Here is a 15,903-nt window from a genome sequence, read left to right as displayed (position 1 = left end):
CTGGAAATGATTTGTGAAATGGCTACATTCTCACTGTGTGTGGTCTCTATTGTCATTCACAGTACTTGGCTGGTAAGCTTACTTGTTTCTACCATTTCATATGTTAAAAACATCCACATATACCTGGACATACTCTATATTGGGTATATATTGTTGTTTTTTACAATATGTAAGGTACCCAGCTAACACATAACATTCTGAGAACCATATGTTTCTTAGAGCTTGGTGAGAGCATGGTTGTCCTATGGTTATACTACATACAACTTTCCCACAAAGTTCTGGGAATGGTGAAGGATACCCAGGTAGCACATAATGTTCTGAGAACCATGTTTCTTGGGTGGGAATTTCAGTACTTCAGCATAACGTTTTCTGCATGTTTTCTCAGGGTTCTATTTAAAGTCATGTTCTCAGAACATTAAGAAAACATTAGTAAACATTAGTTCTAAGAATGTTATTTAACAACATATGCATTATGTTCTCAGTGTCAACAAAACTCCCTCTATCTTGTTAAGTGTGTTCAGGTGTGTTAGCTGTGACCACTAATTGGCCACACCTGAACTTAATGAATGCTTGTTTCCTTTGAAATGGGGGTCTGTTTGAATAGACTAAATTGAACTGCTTTTCATGAGTAAAGAAAAACAAAGCATTATAGCTCCATCCATGTGGCGCAGTGGACTAATTCCATGGATAGAGAACAGAAGATCATAGGTTTGAATCCTACTGCTGCTTCCCCAGTTTCAACTGTTCTGCCTGCGGCTATGGAACCCTGACCTGTTCACTGGACGTGCTACCTGTCCCAGACCTGCTGTTTTCAACTCTCTAGAGATAGCAGGAGCGGTAGAGATACTCTCAATTAGTATGAAAAGCCAACTGACATTTACTCCTAAGGTGCTGACCAGTTGCACCCTCGACAACTACTGTGATAATTATTATTTGACCATGCTGGTCATTTATGAACATTTGAACATCTTGGCCATGTTCTGTTATAATCTCCACCCGGCACAGCCAGAAGAGGACTGGCCACCCCTCATAGCCTGGCTCCTCTCTAGGTTTCTTCCTAGGTTTTGGCCTTTCTAGGGAGTTTTTCCTAGCCACTGTGCTTCTACACCTGCATTGCTTGCTGTTTGGGATTTTAGGCTGGGTTTCTGTACAGCACTTTGAGATATCAGCTGATGTAAGAAGGGCTATATAAATAAATTTGTTTTGATACTGACACCATGCCACAATAAAAAATGAATGTGTTTATATGATTAATGTCTAAGAAGATGAATTTTCATGTGTCTTACCTGTGCTTGGAGTTCAAAACCGTTTAAGCTAGCAGTGTTATTGAAAGTCTTATTGAAACATGTTCTCAGAGTATTATTTAGTTACCTTCAAGTAAACTATAATTTCTATTCTCAGAACGTTAATAAAACCTCCCAGGAAAACTTTCAGTGAACCATAGTAAAATGTTCTCAGAACCTCCCTGCAAACTAAAAATGAACGTTCCCAGAACAGGAAACATTTTTATTTCCATTCTCAGAACACTTACAACATATTCAGTTGTACCGGTCAGGAAACGTATGGCTTCGTTCCCAGAACCAATGGGAAACCAAAAACATATATTCCCACAACTTCCAATGAACCAAAAGTGCTAGCTGGGCATGTACTACAGTATCAATACTTCTCTTAATGTTATAAAAATGTATTGCATTTATTTTGATATTGGCATATACACAGAGTGTAGAAAACATTAAGGACACCTTCTCTTTCCATGACATAGACTGACCAAGTGAAAGCTATGATCCCTTATTGATGTCCCTTGTTAAATCCACTTCAATCAGTGTAGATGAAGGGGAGGAGAAAGGTTAAAGAAGGATTGTTAACCCTTGAGACAACTGAGACAAGAAATGTGTATGTGTGCCATTCAGAGGGTGAATGGGCAAGACAAAAGATTTAAGTGCCTTTGAACGGGGTATTGTAGTAGGTGCCAGGCACACCGGTTTGTGTCAAGAACTGCAACGCTGCAGGGTTTTTCACGCTCAACAATTTCCCTTGTGTGTCAAGAATGGTCCACCACCTAAAATGACATCCAGCCAACTTGGGAAGCATTGGAGTCAACATGGGCCAGCATTGCTGTGGAACGCTTTCGACACCTTGCAGAGCATGCGCCGGCAAATTGAATGGGAGAATCTCAATTGCATACTCTTCGTGTCCTCTCTCCTCGCTTCCTTCTCAAAACTCATTGTAGGAGAAGGTCTCAATCAAATAAGCCCGGAGGCGATGTATGCTAATGACTCAATTGGGAATTTCTGCTGTCTGTAAAGAAATGGGCTGTAGGTTGATTCTGCTGATACAATTGAATATCATGCAGGATGCTCTAACCTAATGTAGAAAGATGCCTGAGCGAAGTCCCCACATCCGTTTTTCAGGGGAAATGGAAGTTAGTTTGAAAATACTGTATCCCTGAAAACTGGAAGCATCAGCTTTCTTCTGACTCCTCGGAGAGTGAGTATACTGGGAATAATTGAAATCCATACACAATCCTTAAATATCCAAGGATTTGGCAACGTCATTCATTTCCTAAATCTAGCAAATCCCCATTTTGAGAGATACTGACTTTATGATCAAAGTTATCCTTTTATGGGACTAGAGTCGATGATAATGAATACAGGCCGTTTTCAACCAGAGAAGTTGTTGTTTTGGTTCAGATCCTCTTTAATAGAGAGAACCAATGTCCTCCTCCTCCCTGTCTGACATTTTAGTTCATCGTTTTGGACTCTGGAGTTTTCTGTCACTCAAGTGCTGGTGGACCCAGTAACTGGGGTTGATATCCAGGCGTATGAGTTTTTGCACCCAGGGGTCTCTCTTTGCCCCCTCCACAAACTCCTCCAGAGTTAGCTGACCTGGAACCAAAGACAACAAGGAGATGCTTATTATTCTACCTAATGTGTATCCACTCTGTCATTATACTGTATCACCAAGAATTAGTTAAAGGCGATAGCTCACTCCAAATTTTTTCAGATCTCACAAGTCACAATTCCTCCATTTCCCACGCCATCGGTTGAGTAGATCAAGCCATACATAGGTCACTATTTTAATAGTGTCTCACTATGTCATTATTTCTGACACATGACCATCCTGCCAGAGTAAAAGCTAAAGGCCGTCAAAATACACAAATAAGTGCTCCAGTACTCACCGTCACCATTCTCGTCAATTTTCTGGAAGATACGGTCACAAACCTCTTCAGGTGTAAGGCGGATTTGGCCTGCCTCGTCACTGACAGAACCTTTCTTTATCTTGTAGATGATCTACAGACATCCCAAACAGAGGAATGTTACATCAATCAACTGTTATAGTTACATTTTGCAGACGTTGGTTCCTCAAAGGGTTTGAGAGATTTCCTACCCTTCCACATGTGTGCATTTTAAATCATTAGGTTAGTACAAGGACGGCTGGAGAAAGTTCCTACCATAGTCTTTACAACAATTCAATGCTTTTAAATCCATAAGGGGGCGTATACGAGTACACACTTTGGGGGAGCAGTAGAGCATCGGACTACAGCCTTCAAGTCCAAGAGCAGGGTTTCTCAACTTCGATCCTGAACTGCCACTGTGCACACAGATTTTCAATTACCCTATAAATTGCTCCAATTAAGAAGCCTGAATGAAATGGCCCAAATGTAATTCAATTTAATTATTCTAACTAGAGTACTTCCAATACTGCCAATACAGTAACTATGCCAACAGTGAATCTGAGAAAAATGTCTTTAAAGTATTTTTGTTAGCCATCCAAATAGGTTGTAGGTAAATAAGTGATAATGCAATGACGTATCATCTTATTATGAAGTAATGTTTATGCATATCAACCATGACCACTGATTTGATCTATGACCCCTAAAATGCAGATACTGCACTCTGCCTTTGTATGACCTTAACTATATGGGTAATGCAAGGGCAAAGTGCAGTATCTACAATATAAATGTGTTTATTCAACTTTGTTGTTGTTTTTCTGTTTGATAAATAGCTGATTCTCAGAGGCTTTGAGTTTAGTGGTTACCTGACCCAAGCAGATATATACGGCTTAGTGTCTAATTGATAATGAGCTATAGTGTGCTGTAGAACACATCCCTTCCAGGAGCCATGTTGAGAAACACTGGCTTAGAATGTTACTATAGGTCGCACTTCGGCCCAAACCCTTACCCTAATAATTATTCTCAGCTCGTGCCTGTCCAGTCGCCCATTGTCATCGTTGTCAAACACCTTGAAAGACCACTTGAGTTTATCCTCGAGCCGTCCTCGAAGCACAAGGTTTAGCGCAGCAACATACTCAATGAAATCCATGGTGTTGTCCTGTAATAGACAGACAAACGATCATGATCAACTACAGCCTCAATAAAAATCCTTACGTGTTCTCCAAGTAAGAAATACATAACATCCCTGACAGTGGGCATATGTAAAACAAAAGGTATACCATGGGATCATGGTGGATTGTGAAAATGTAGGGAAATAGACCTGGGTCAAATATGTATTTTCAGGTAGCCTATATCCAGATACTCATCCAGAGAGTTGTGGACCTTTTTAGACTTCTGCATCGAGCCTATTTCAAACTGTTTCTCATCAATTGTTACATTGGTGGTAACTGTGGGATAGCTTACTGGCATACAGCATTGTCTTGGGCCTTTGTTGGAAGTGTGGCCCTATTTCCATTTGGGTCTTTCCATGTCAATTCAGCAGGCCGTAACACCCACTCAGATTCTTCTGAAGTCGTTTCTGTAGTTAAAAACAGATACTATTAGCATTTCTGCAACATCATTTTTTGAAATATAATTTGATTTCTGAGAAATTAAGCTAATTGATTGCACCTAAATTGGACATTTTAATTTATAGGATTCATAGAATATTCAATAAATATAGTACCTAAGATACGATTTGGACCTTAACTTTTTTCTAACAAGGAGTAAGACATGAGGAATCCAAAGAAATGTCCAAAAGCCACCCACGGACCCTACACGCCAATCCCACCCCATCTTCGAGTTGATAGTATCAGTTCTCTATGTCTGATAAGTAGTATGGAGCTGCTGCTCTGAGTATTATTTCTTCATCATATGTAATGTATTCTCAGTGAATTTGGTGACGTTTTTTTCCCCCCCGTTCAGAGAAATTAGTAATGGAAGTTGTTAGGTTTATATCCTATCCTACATCCTGATATTACCAGGTTCTGACCACTAGGAAAATAAATATGTTGTATTGTCACAGACACTAGATGGGTGCAGTGAAATGTGTTGTTTTACAGGGTCAGCCATAGTAGTACAGTGCCCCTGGAGCAAATTAGCGTTAAGTGCCTTGCTCGGGCACTTCAACAGATTTTTCACCTTGTCGGCTCGGGTATTCAAACCAGCAAATCCAATGCAAGTCAATGGTACCTATTAGCATTTTTGCACTTCATATCCATATAATCTATAAGTAACACCATTGAGTTAACATAAAAATGTAATTAATAGCCCAGGTGTTTATTTAATTAAATTCCTGAACACAACAGGTGCTTATTAGAGACAGGCTTCTATTTAAGCCAGCTGTCTATTTCCTTAATGCACACAGCTTTTGCTCATTTGCATAGTTAATTGTTAAATTCCAGCATTCACTTCCAGTATTTTAATACATTTCTTCATTTTCCTACACTAATGTGTTATCGTTTACAAACTGTGTCACATTTCTTTTGTCTTAGCATGCCTCTATTGATTTTTTTCTTTACTTTTCCTTAACAGAATAAGTATTATTTGAAACAGGCATTTATTTGCTGAAATGTGTGCCGCCACCTGGCTATTAAAAGGGACAGACGGCTATTTGAGACTTGGCATTTAATTGAAATGAAGGTACACAATACATGTTAAATACTTTAGGATGATTTGAACATGAAGTGTGAAAATGCTAACATAGGTACCATAACCAAAGCATGTGTTGTCCATAGACTGCTTACAGGGTGAGGAAACCAATATGTAATTTTGTAATTTGGGTGAACTATCCATTTGAGGGGGGGATAGTTCAAACTTTGTTCACCTAATAGCAGGAACACCACCATCTAGTGGTCAAACCAGGTAATATCAAGATGTAGGATGGGACATAAACCTAACAGCTTCAATGACTCATTTCTCTGAACAGGTAGAATACAATACATAGAATGAAAAAACAAAACTCAGAGCTGCAGCTCCATACTACTTGTCAGACATAGAGAACTGATAATATACTCATTGTTGGGGTGGGATTGGCGTGGGGGGGGGGTCCATTGGTGGCTTTTGATGTCTAAGTCACTGTTAGAAAAATAATGGTCAAATTTGGAAGTTAGGTATTATATTTAAAGAATACAAAAACTATTTCAGAACAATCTGAGAAGGTTGGTGTTGAAATCCTCTTTCTTGTCCTTTTTGAGGTGGAACGACCCATTTGGCTTTACACTCTGGCCCACTTTATGGAAAGAGGGGTATTATGGCCATCTACCTTTAGGTTTTTAATTAAGCATATGGCCAAATGAAGCATGATAGTGTACAGACAAATAGCTTAGCCTACATGTGGAAAGAGCACACATTTTGGGAAACCCATATTCTAGAAAACAATATTAATAATAGTATTGTACTAAAATTGTATAAATCTATATTCATGAATTAAATGGGATGTTGAAAACACTTGAGTTGAGGGGGAGGGGTCTATGATAACTTTAGGCCTACACCAATACATGTTTTGTTACAGTATGCAAATACATAATTTACAGTAAATGCAAATGACCCAGGTCTGCTTGTTTGTATTCAGAATCTTACCCCATTCATATCAAACGCACTGAATATGCCCTCCATGTATTGCGATTCCGGCGAATTATTGTTTTGAACCCCAAACATCCTTTTGAACTCGTGCAAGTACAACGAACCGCTGGGGCACTCATTGATGAACCTCCTGTAGAGGTCTTGAATTGTCGATACTTCCAACTCTTCTTCGCTGGTTGACTGAGCTTGCTGATTTTGACCCATTGTAAAGTAAAAAAGGTTTGAGTGAAAAAGTTCAAAGTGTGAAAAAGACAACGCGTAAATTTAAATCCAGCTGTGGGCTAGTCTCCGATATGGCTGTGCGCAATAGCCTGGGGACACGGTTACCTCCGAGGTTCATAAAATTTGTAAACCTTTAAGAATTCGACCTCGTATCTTCTCTCTGCTCCCTGCATCGTTGCCTTTGATGGTTGTGCGTGCAAATAGGTCTGACAACATAGGCTACATCATGTGGGATATACATACGTTAACCCCAGGCTAACTTATTTTTAGCAAGACTTGTCCTATATCGGCATTTAGTAATCTGCAGACCTGATCCAATTGGACGATGTAATTTGTAGACCTACAAGGCTACAGTGTGCCAAATAGAGAGTATATGTCCTATAACTTTTGTGACTCAACTGGTTTTGTTGTGTTAATATATTATAAAACATTTTCACAATTGCATTTATGTTATAAAACCTTTTCACACCTGGAATGGAGGTTGTCAGGCCATGGGCAAATGATCACCCATCACTATCTGAGGATTAATAAATACATTTTCACTGAACAGCCACTTCTGAAGTCAAAATAGTATGTGTACAGAGATCAGAACAGGTAAAATATAGGTAACATATCCAATAGTAGGTTGGAAATGAGTTTAGAGTGTTACTGGATGTAACAGAAGTTAGGTGTTTAAATAGAGAGGTCAGTTGGAATTTGTGAGGCTCTGGTGTAAGGTTCGGGCAATTGTTACTTTCAGATGACCCATGTTGGGGAATACCTTAAGGTTGGCTGTGGGTCAACGAAGGATTAACTGCACACACTGGCCTGTCACGAGAGACTAGACCCAGGACAGCTTGATTGTATTCACTCTTAGAAAAAAGTGTTTCGGATAGGGTTCTTCGGCTGTCCCTGTAGAAAAACTATTTTTGGTTCCAGGTAGAACCCTTTCACCCAACAAGGAACCCTGAAATGAGCTTTAAAATTAAGAACTCCTTGGTGAAAAGGAACCAAAAAAAGATGTCCCCTACAGAGACAACCAAATAACCCTTTATGGTTCAAGGGAGCACCTTTTTTCTAAGTTAGTACCTTAGATTGAGATTCTGGCAATGAATCGCTTTTAACTCCAGTGACCCATACCTGACCTATTGTTTTCAGCATCTCAGTCTACCTTTTGCATTTTTATAAGTTGATAAAGATAAGAGATATCATTAAAGGTCAGGTATGGGCTAAGAGTGTTACGGGATATTACACAAGTACAAGTTGATTGGCTCTGGTGTAAGCTTCTTCAACATGACCCACGTGGGGGAAAACCTCGATGTTGGCTATCGGTCAAAGGAGGATTTATATGAAACAGAAATTACATTGACATTTTATTCATTTCACAGACTCTACAAATAGTGCATCCATCTTAAGATAGCTAGGTGAGACAACAACATATCACAACTGTAGCAGGTACATTTTTCCTCAATAAAGTAGTTATCAGCAAGGTCAGTGCTAGTAGGAAAAGTGCATTTATTATTATTATTATTATTATAATATGGGGGAAGGTGCATGATTCAGTGGGATTATTCAATGTGAGATGATTCAGCGAGATGATTCAATGTGAGATGATTCAGCGAGATGATTCCATGTGAGATGATTCAGTTGAGGTGTTGTATGAGAATCAATTCACCCTGATAAGGATACATTAAACAAGTCCGATATTAAATAGAGAAGTCAGGTAGAAGTTGAGTAGCTCTGGTGCAAGGATCAGGTTAGAGTAACTCCCTACAGAAGACCCTTGTTGAGGAATACCTCGAGGTTGGCTGTGGGTCAATGAAGGATTCATCTGCAAAGATTATTCAGTTATGCCTACAGTCCTAGAAAATAATCCAAAGGGATTATTTGTATAGGGATAGGGTTCTACCAAGAACTGTTTTTATCTGAAGAACCCTTTCTGAAAGACAAGTGTTCTATGTAAGACAAATGTTTCTACCTAAAACCTTTAACATTATAAAGAACTGTTTTTGGAAGAAAGGGTTCTTTGATGATTCTTTGGAAGCAAAGAATGATTTTTCAGAAGGCAAGAAGGAATCTTTGGAAGGCAATAAGGGTTCTACAGTGAGGGAAAAAAGTATTTGATCCCCTGCTGATTTTGTACGTTTGCCCACTGACAAAGAAATGATCAGTCTATAATTTTAATAGTAGGTTTATTTGAACAGTGAGAGACAGAATAACAACAAAAAAATCCAGAAAAACGCATGTCAAAAATGTTATAAAATAATTTGCATTTTAATGAGGGAAATAAGTATTTGACCCCTCTGCAAAACATGACTTAGTACTTGGTGGCAAAACCCTTGTTGGCAATCACAGAGGTCAGGCGTTTCTTGTAGTTGGCCACCAGGTTTGCACACATCTCAGGAGGGATTTTGTCCCACTCCTCTTTGCAGATCTTCTCCAAGTCATTAAGGTTTCGAGGCTGACGTTTGGCAACTCAAACCTTCAGCTCCCTCCACAGATTTTCTATGGGATTATGGTCTGGAGACTGGCTAGGCCACTCCAGGACCTTAATGTGCTTCTTCTTGAGCCACTCCTTTGTTGCCTTGGCCATGTGTTTTGGGTCATTGTCATCCTGGAATACCCATCCACGACCCATTTTCAATGCCCTGGCTGAGGGAAGGAGGTTGTCACCCAAGATTAGACGGTACATGGACCCGTCCATCATCCCTTTGATGCGGTGAAGTTGTCCTGTCCCCTTAGCAGAAAAACACCCCCAAAGCATAATGTTTCCACCTCCATGTTTGACGGTGGGGATGGTGTTCTTGGGGTCATAGGCAGCATTCCTCCTCCTCCAAACACGGTGAGTTGAGTTGATGCCAAAGAGCTCCATTTTGGTCTCATCTGACCACAACACTTTCACCCAGTTGTCGTCTGAATCATTCAGATTTTCATTGGCAAACTTCAGACGGGCATGTATATGTGCTTTCTTGAGCAGGGGGACCTTGCGGGCGCTGCAGGATTTCAGTCCTTCACGGCGTAGTGTGTTACCAATTATTTTCTTGGTGACTATGGTCCCAGCTGCCTTGAGATCATTGACAAGATCCTCCAGTGTAGTTCTGGGCTGATTCCTCACCATTCTCATGATCATTGCAACTCCACGAGGTGAGATCTTGCATGGAGCCCCAGGCCGACGGAGATTGACAGTTCTTTTGTGTTTCTTCCATTTGCGAATAATCGCACCAACTGTTGTCACCTTCTCACCAAGCTGCTTGGCGATGGTCTTGTAGCCCATTCCAGCCTTGTGTAGGTCTACAATCTTGTCCCTGACATCCTTGGAGAGCTCTTTGGTCTTGGCCATGGTGGACAGTTTGGAATCTGATTGATTGATTGCTTCTGTGGACAGGTGTCTTTTATACAGGTAACAAGCTGAGATTAGGAGCACTCCCTTTAAGAGTGTGCTCCTAATCTCAGCTCGTTACCCGTATAAAAGACACCTGGGAGCCAGAAATCTTTCTGATTGAGAGGGGGTCAAATACTTATTTCCCTCATTAAAATGCAAATCAATTTATAACATTTTTGACATGCGTTTTTCTGGATTTATTTGTTGTTATTCTGTCTCTCACTGTTCAAATAAACCTACCATTAAAATTATAGACTGATCATTTCTTTGTCAGTGGGCCCAAGCCCCTGTAGATTTGAATGAATGGACTGGAGGGACCTGATCTTAGATCATTACTTCTAGTCGGAGATGTCTTATGATACAGGTCCAGATGCATTGTCTTCATCACACCACAAAAAGGAAAGCTCTGACTCTAGCATGTGTGTTATTGTAACAGAAAGGCATTAAAGTCAGAAACGTTCAAGGAAAATGATTCATAAGAACGGCAAGTAATAGGCCTAGTCACAGCATTTACAACTGTTTTGATTGTAAGTTTAAGACAACAATAAAGTTTGTACAGTACAGCTTCCTGCACACTTCACATTGGAAAGGTGTACACATTTGGTATAAAACACAATGAAAATGTGGATTTACTATATTTACATTGCAAAATATACATACAGTATCTACACATGGGCCAACAGTAAACATTTTGTTTAAATTACCAGTCATTTTTGTCTTGTTAAATTAGGGCTAGGCGTCCCGCCAGATGGACACCTGTCGATAACTTCCTGTGAAGTTGGAGAGCGTGCAATTCAAATAAATAATCATAAAACGTATGGATATTAAACATTTAGGTACATACAAGTGTCTTAAAGTCTTATTCATCTAACTGCATTGTTCGATTTACAATAGGCTTTACAGCGAAAGCATGCCATGCGATTGTTTGAGGACAGCGCCCCACATCAAAATATTTTTCAACCAGCACACGCTTCATAAAATCACAAATAGCAATTAAATATTCACTTACGTTTTGAAAATCCTCCTCTGATTTGCAAACCAAAGGTTCCCAGCTACAACATGCATGGTCATTTTGTTAAATAAATTCCTTCTTTATATTCCAAAAGGTCTGTTTAGTGGCGCCATCGATTTGAGTAATTTAATCCTCAGGTACCCTAAAATGTAATTAATCTATACTATTTCATACGGAAAGAAGTATGTTCAATAGGAAAGCAAAATTAGCAGGCCTGCGTCCTCTTCATCGTGCGAGCACAGACTGATTTCCAACTCTGACTCCCAGTACTAAAACTCAAAATTCTTCCTCGTTTGAGAAGAAACAAGCCTGAGACCTTGAACAGACTGTTGACATCTAGTGGAAGCCATAGGAATTGCAATCTGGGAGCTGGATTTGGATATGACCCTATACGTTCCATTGGAAGAGCATGGGCTCTCAAATTTTTTTTATTCCGGTTGTTTTTTCTTTGTATTTTCTCCTACCATATCTATTGTGCTATAGTCTCATACATTATGTTAACATTTCTAAAAACTTAAAAGTGTTTCTATCCAATGGTACCAATTATATGCATATCCTGGCTTCTGGGCCTGAGTAACAGGCAGTTTACTTTGGGCACATCAGTCAGGCGGAAATGCAGAAAAAAGGACCCTAGCCTGAAGAAGTTTCTTTGGGATCGGTGTCCCTTCCACGGGATGGTTGAGCTAACGTAGGCTAATGCAATTAGCATGAGGTTGTAAGTAACAAGAACATTTCCCAGGACATAGACATATCTGATATTGGAAGAAAGCTTAAAATCTTGTTAATCTAACTGCACTGTCCAATTTACAGTAGCTATTACAGTGAAAGAATACCATGCTATTGTTTGAGGAGAGTGCACAATTTTGAACATGGAAAGTTATTAATAAACAAATTAGGCACATTTGGGCAGTCTTGATACTTGAACAGAAATGCAATGGTTCATTGGATCTGTGTCACGGTTGTCGTAGGATGGAGAAGCGGACCAAAGTGCAGCGTGTGTGTCGTTCCACATTTTATTTATACTGTGAAACTATGCAATACATAAATAAACTGAATGACAAAAAACAACAAACCGTGATGCAGAGGTGAAACATACACTACTCAAAATTAATCTCCCACAAACCCAGGTGGGACAAACACCAACTTAAATATGACCTCCAATTAGAGACAACGATGACCAGCTGCCTCTAATTGGAGATCATCCCAAACACAGCCCAACATAGAAATACAAAACTAGAACAACCCAACATAGAAATTGTCACGGTTGTCGTCTGGAATGGAGGACCAAAACGCAGCAGGAATGTGGATGTTCATCTTGATATTTATTTAGACCAAGAAAACACCAAAATAACAAACAACGAAGAACGAATGATCAACAAAACAGTCTTGTAAGGCTCACACACGCAAAACAAGAAACAATCTCCCACAAACACTAAACCAAACACATACCCATATTTAGGACTCTCAATCAGAGGCAACGAGAAAGCACCTGCCTCCAATTGAGAGTCCAACCCCCCATTAACCTAAACATAGAAATACAACTAACTAGACTAAACATAGAAATACATAAACCAGGAACAGTGCCCAAAAACCCCGGAATACATAAATCAAATACCCTTCTACCAAAAACACCACCCCGAACCACATAAAACAAATACCCTCTGCCACGTCCTGACCAAACTACAATAACAAATAACCCTTATACTGGTCAGGACGTGACAGAAATACAAAACTAGAACATAACAACATAGAAAAACTAAACTAGAAAACCCCCCTGTCATGCCCTGACCTACTCTACCATAGAAAATAACAGCTTACTATGGTCAGGACGTGACAATCTGTCTAAAACTTTGCATATACACTGAAGCTATCTAGTGGCCAAAATCTAAATTGCACCTGGGCTGGAATAATGCATTATGGCCTTTCTCTTGCATTTCAAAGATGATGGTACAAAGAATGCTAAAGAAAGGTTGGTTTTTTCTTGTATTATCTTTTACCAGATCTATTGTGTTATATTCTCCTACATTCCTTTCACATTTCCATAAACTTCAAAGTGTTTCCTTTCAAATGGTACCAATAATATGCATATCCTTGCTTCAGGGCCTGAGCTACAGGCAATTAGATTTGGGTATGTCTAATCAGTAATCATAGGATTATTATTACCTCTAAGCATCCATTTACCCACATTTTAGTCCAATCTCAATCTTAATTACAAATCCCCATTATCATAACTGGAACTTAAAATCAACTACCAGCCTAAGTTACTAGTTAGATCATGGCTAGCCCTACTCTGCAGTAAGTAACTTAGCTAGCTATCATTTCTTACACCTTTACAATACCAAACAGGCTATCTGCAAATTGTGGTCATCTTTTGTGTAACGTTAACAGATTGATAATAACAATTGTTCGTTTTGAGTTCAAGTACGAAAATCTAACTGAGTTAATGGATTTCAAATTGCTGAATGTTAACTTTCTGAACACTGACAGCTGTAGCCTACTAGTTAAGAGAGATCGGTTCCCAATTATAAGGTAGTTGTTGTGAAATTGTTAGGTTAGATTACTTGTTAGATATTAATGCATGGTCGGAACTAGAAGCACAAGCTTTTTGCTACACTCGCATTAACATCTGCTAACCATGTGTATGTGACAAATCAAATTTGATTTGATTTGAGTTACCCCACATTAGCTAAACATTTGTACACTGTAACTTATGACACTGCACTGTACTGTATATGCGTGTATTACCAGCACAGATGTTAACACAATGTTAGGCTAAATTGGGAATCGATCTCTCTTATCTGATTAACTGTCGGTTAATGGAGCCTAAGGTCTGACGATAACTTACACAGTGACTTAACTTTCATAAAAATTGTTCAGGAAACGTAAACCTGATGCTAAACCTTAAAACTTACTTAAAATATGATGCTTTCGCCAATTGCGAAAAGAGCTCGTGGAGCTGAGGAAATATTCTCTCTTCTTCTGTATGTTTCTCTTATTCTTCTGTATCTCGCAACCAACATTAATATTCTCTCTTCCTCATCCTCGATTTGAAAAATGCGCTGCCGAACGTCAAAATAAATGCTTCTTTCAACAAGAGATGAGATGTCAATCAGCATCAAACTGCCAGTGGCAAATTCAATTTTGGGGTGACACCCGGGGTGGCCAATCAGATGTCAGGGGTGTCCAGTGCCACCCTGGACACCCCTTTAGCTCCGCCCCTGCAAGTTTGGTGGGCTATTAATGACCATCAGCAGCATCAGAGCTTGGAGAAGCCTAATTACTGTGACTAAACTGTCACGTGGAATTTGACTGCAGTCATGACTTGTGACTGCCGGTGTGGCAGTAATACAGTCACCATAACAGCCCTAGGTCTGGAGATGGTACAGTATGTACCAGTTACGAGCTGGTATGTTCTGACTGATGCCTTTTAGACTCAGTTATCCCAATAAAGATCAACCTGCCTCCCACACATCTATTAAGGAGGAAGTTCTCCCCATGTCACACACATCTGGTGAGGCAACGTGTTTTTCCAGTTCGCATTTTGGCTACCAATGATGACTAAGAATGTTCTTCTTCAATCCTATGAGGTCAACTGTCATTCATAACTCATTGTGTACCCATGTCTAATCTATTGTGCATTTTTCCACGCCTGCACTGCATGTCACAGAGGTCCATGTCAAGATTCTTAACATGAAAAACAACATTCTTCTACTTAGTCATCATAGCTACATTACACCTTATTTAGCTGCCTCTAACTTCCTTCATACTGCACACAATGACATAAAAATGGTATCCACAAGTCTATCTGAATCTGGATAAGTAGACAAAAGGCGTAACTGCCAGAATATTGCAGTATCCCTTTATTTACCTGTCTATAGGCTACGTATACACTCAACCCCATATGTATTTGGACAGTGAAGCTAACATTTAAAATGTATCTCTACACTCCAGCATTTGCAAATGTTTGGTCCCACTTTAAATTAAGTTTAGCTTATAAATGCTTCATAAAGCCTTAATAAAGCCTTCATAAGCACTACATAAATGTGTCACAAATCATCTATAACTATATGTCATGCTCTATAAAGGGTTCATAAATGTGGCATAACTGTGTGACATAACCACCCATGTCAAATGTGACATAACCTACTATGTCATATATGACACAAACCTGTGCTTTATAAAGGGAGACATGAACACCGCTTAATAAAAGCTTTATAAATTATATAAAATTGAGACTTCAGAAATGTAGCTATAACCTTGTCGTGCATGTTGGTAGATTATTGCAGGGACCACCCATACGTAAAAATGTATGTGTAAAGGTATTGCTTCCATCCCTCTCCTTGAGCCAACCTGGGCTGGAACGATGGACCCTCTGAACACGACAACAGTCACCCACAGAGCATTGTTACCTATAGCTCCACAAAAAGCAGCGGCAGAGCAAGGGAAACAACTAACTAGCTAGCCATTTCACACTGGTTATAAATGCACGCATGAGTGTAAGTCGCTTTGGAT

The 15,903-nt window shown here is 39.5% G+C and overlaps 1 protein-coding gene across 1 annotated transcript; it reads right to left on the bottom strand.

Moving 5' to 3' along the window:
• Nucleotides 1-2,039: 2,039 nt before the first annotated feature.
• Nucleotides 2,040-4,325, bottom strand: LOC123725244 (guanylyl cyclase-activating protein 2-like). Its single transcript, XM_045690377.1, has 3 exons — nucleotides 4,182-4,325; nucleotides 3,179-3,290; nucleotides 2,040-2,885 (listed from the first exon to the last, which is right to left on the bottom strand). Exons 1-3 carry the CDS (start codon nucleotides 4,320-4,322, stop codon nucleotides 2,746-2,748), a joined length of 393 nt encoding a protein of 130 aa, XP_045546333.1. The 5' UTR covers nucleotides 4,323-4,325; the 3' UTR covers nucleotides 2,040-2,745.
• Between the last annotated feature and the right edge of the window lie 11,578 nt (nucleotides 4,326-15,903).

The sequence above is a fragment of the Salmo salar genome, chromosome ssa11, assembly GCF_905237065.1.
Source record: "Salmo salar chromosome ssa11, Ssal_v3.1, whole genome shotgun sequence".
Classification (NCBI taxonomy): Eukaryota; Metazoa; Chordata; class Actinopteri; order Salmoniformes; family Salmonidae; genus Salmo; species Salmo salar.
Note: the sequence above shows the minus strand (reverse complement) of the source record. Positions and strands in the feature narration are given on the sequence as shown.

Excerpts from the sequence above, each read along its gene's own strand:
- LOC123725244 (XM_045690377.1), bottom strand. The coding sequence starts at position 4,322 with ATGGATTTCATTGAGTATGTTGCTGCGCTAAACCTTGTGCTTCGAGGA. Across the intron at positions 3,291-4,181 it reads AGCTGAGAATAATTATTAGG|ATCATCTACAAGATAAAGAA; the intron begins GTAAGGGTTTGG and ends GGATGTCTGTAG. Across the intron at positions 2,886-3,178 it reads AATTGACGAGAATGGTGACG|GTCAGCTAACTCTGGAGGAG; the intron begins GTGAGTACTGGA and ends CTTTGGTTCCAG.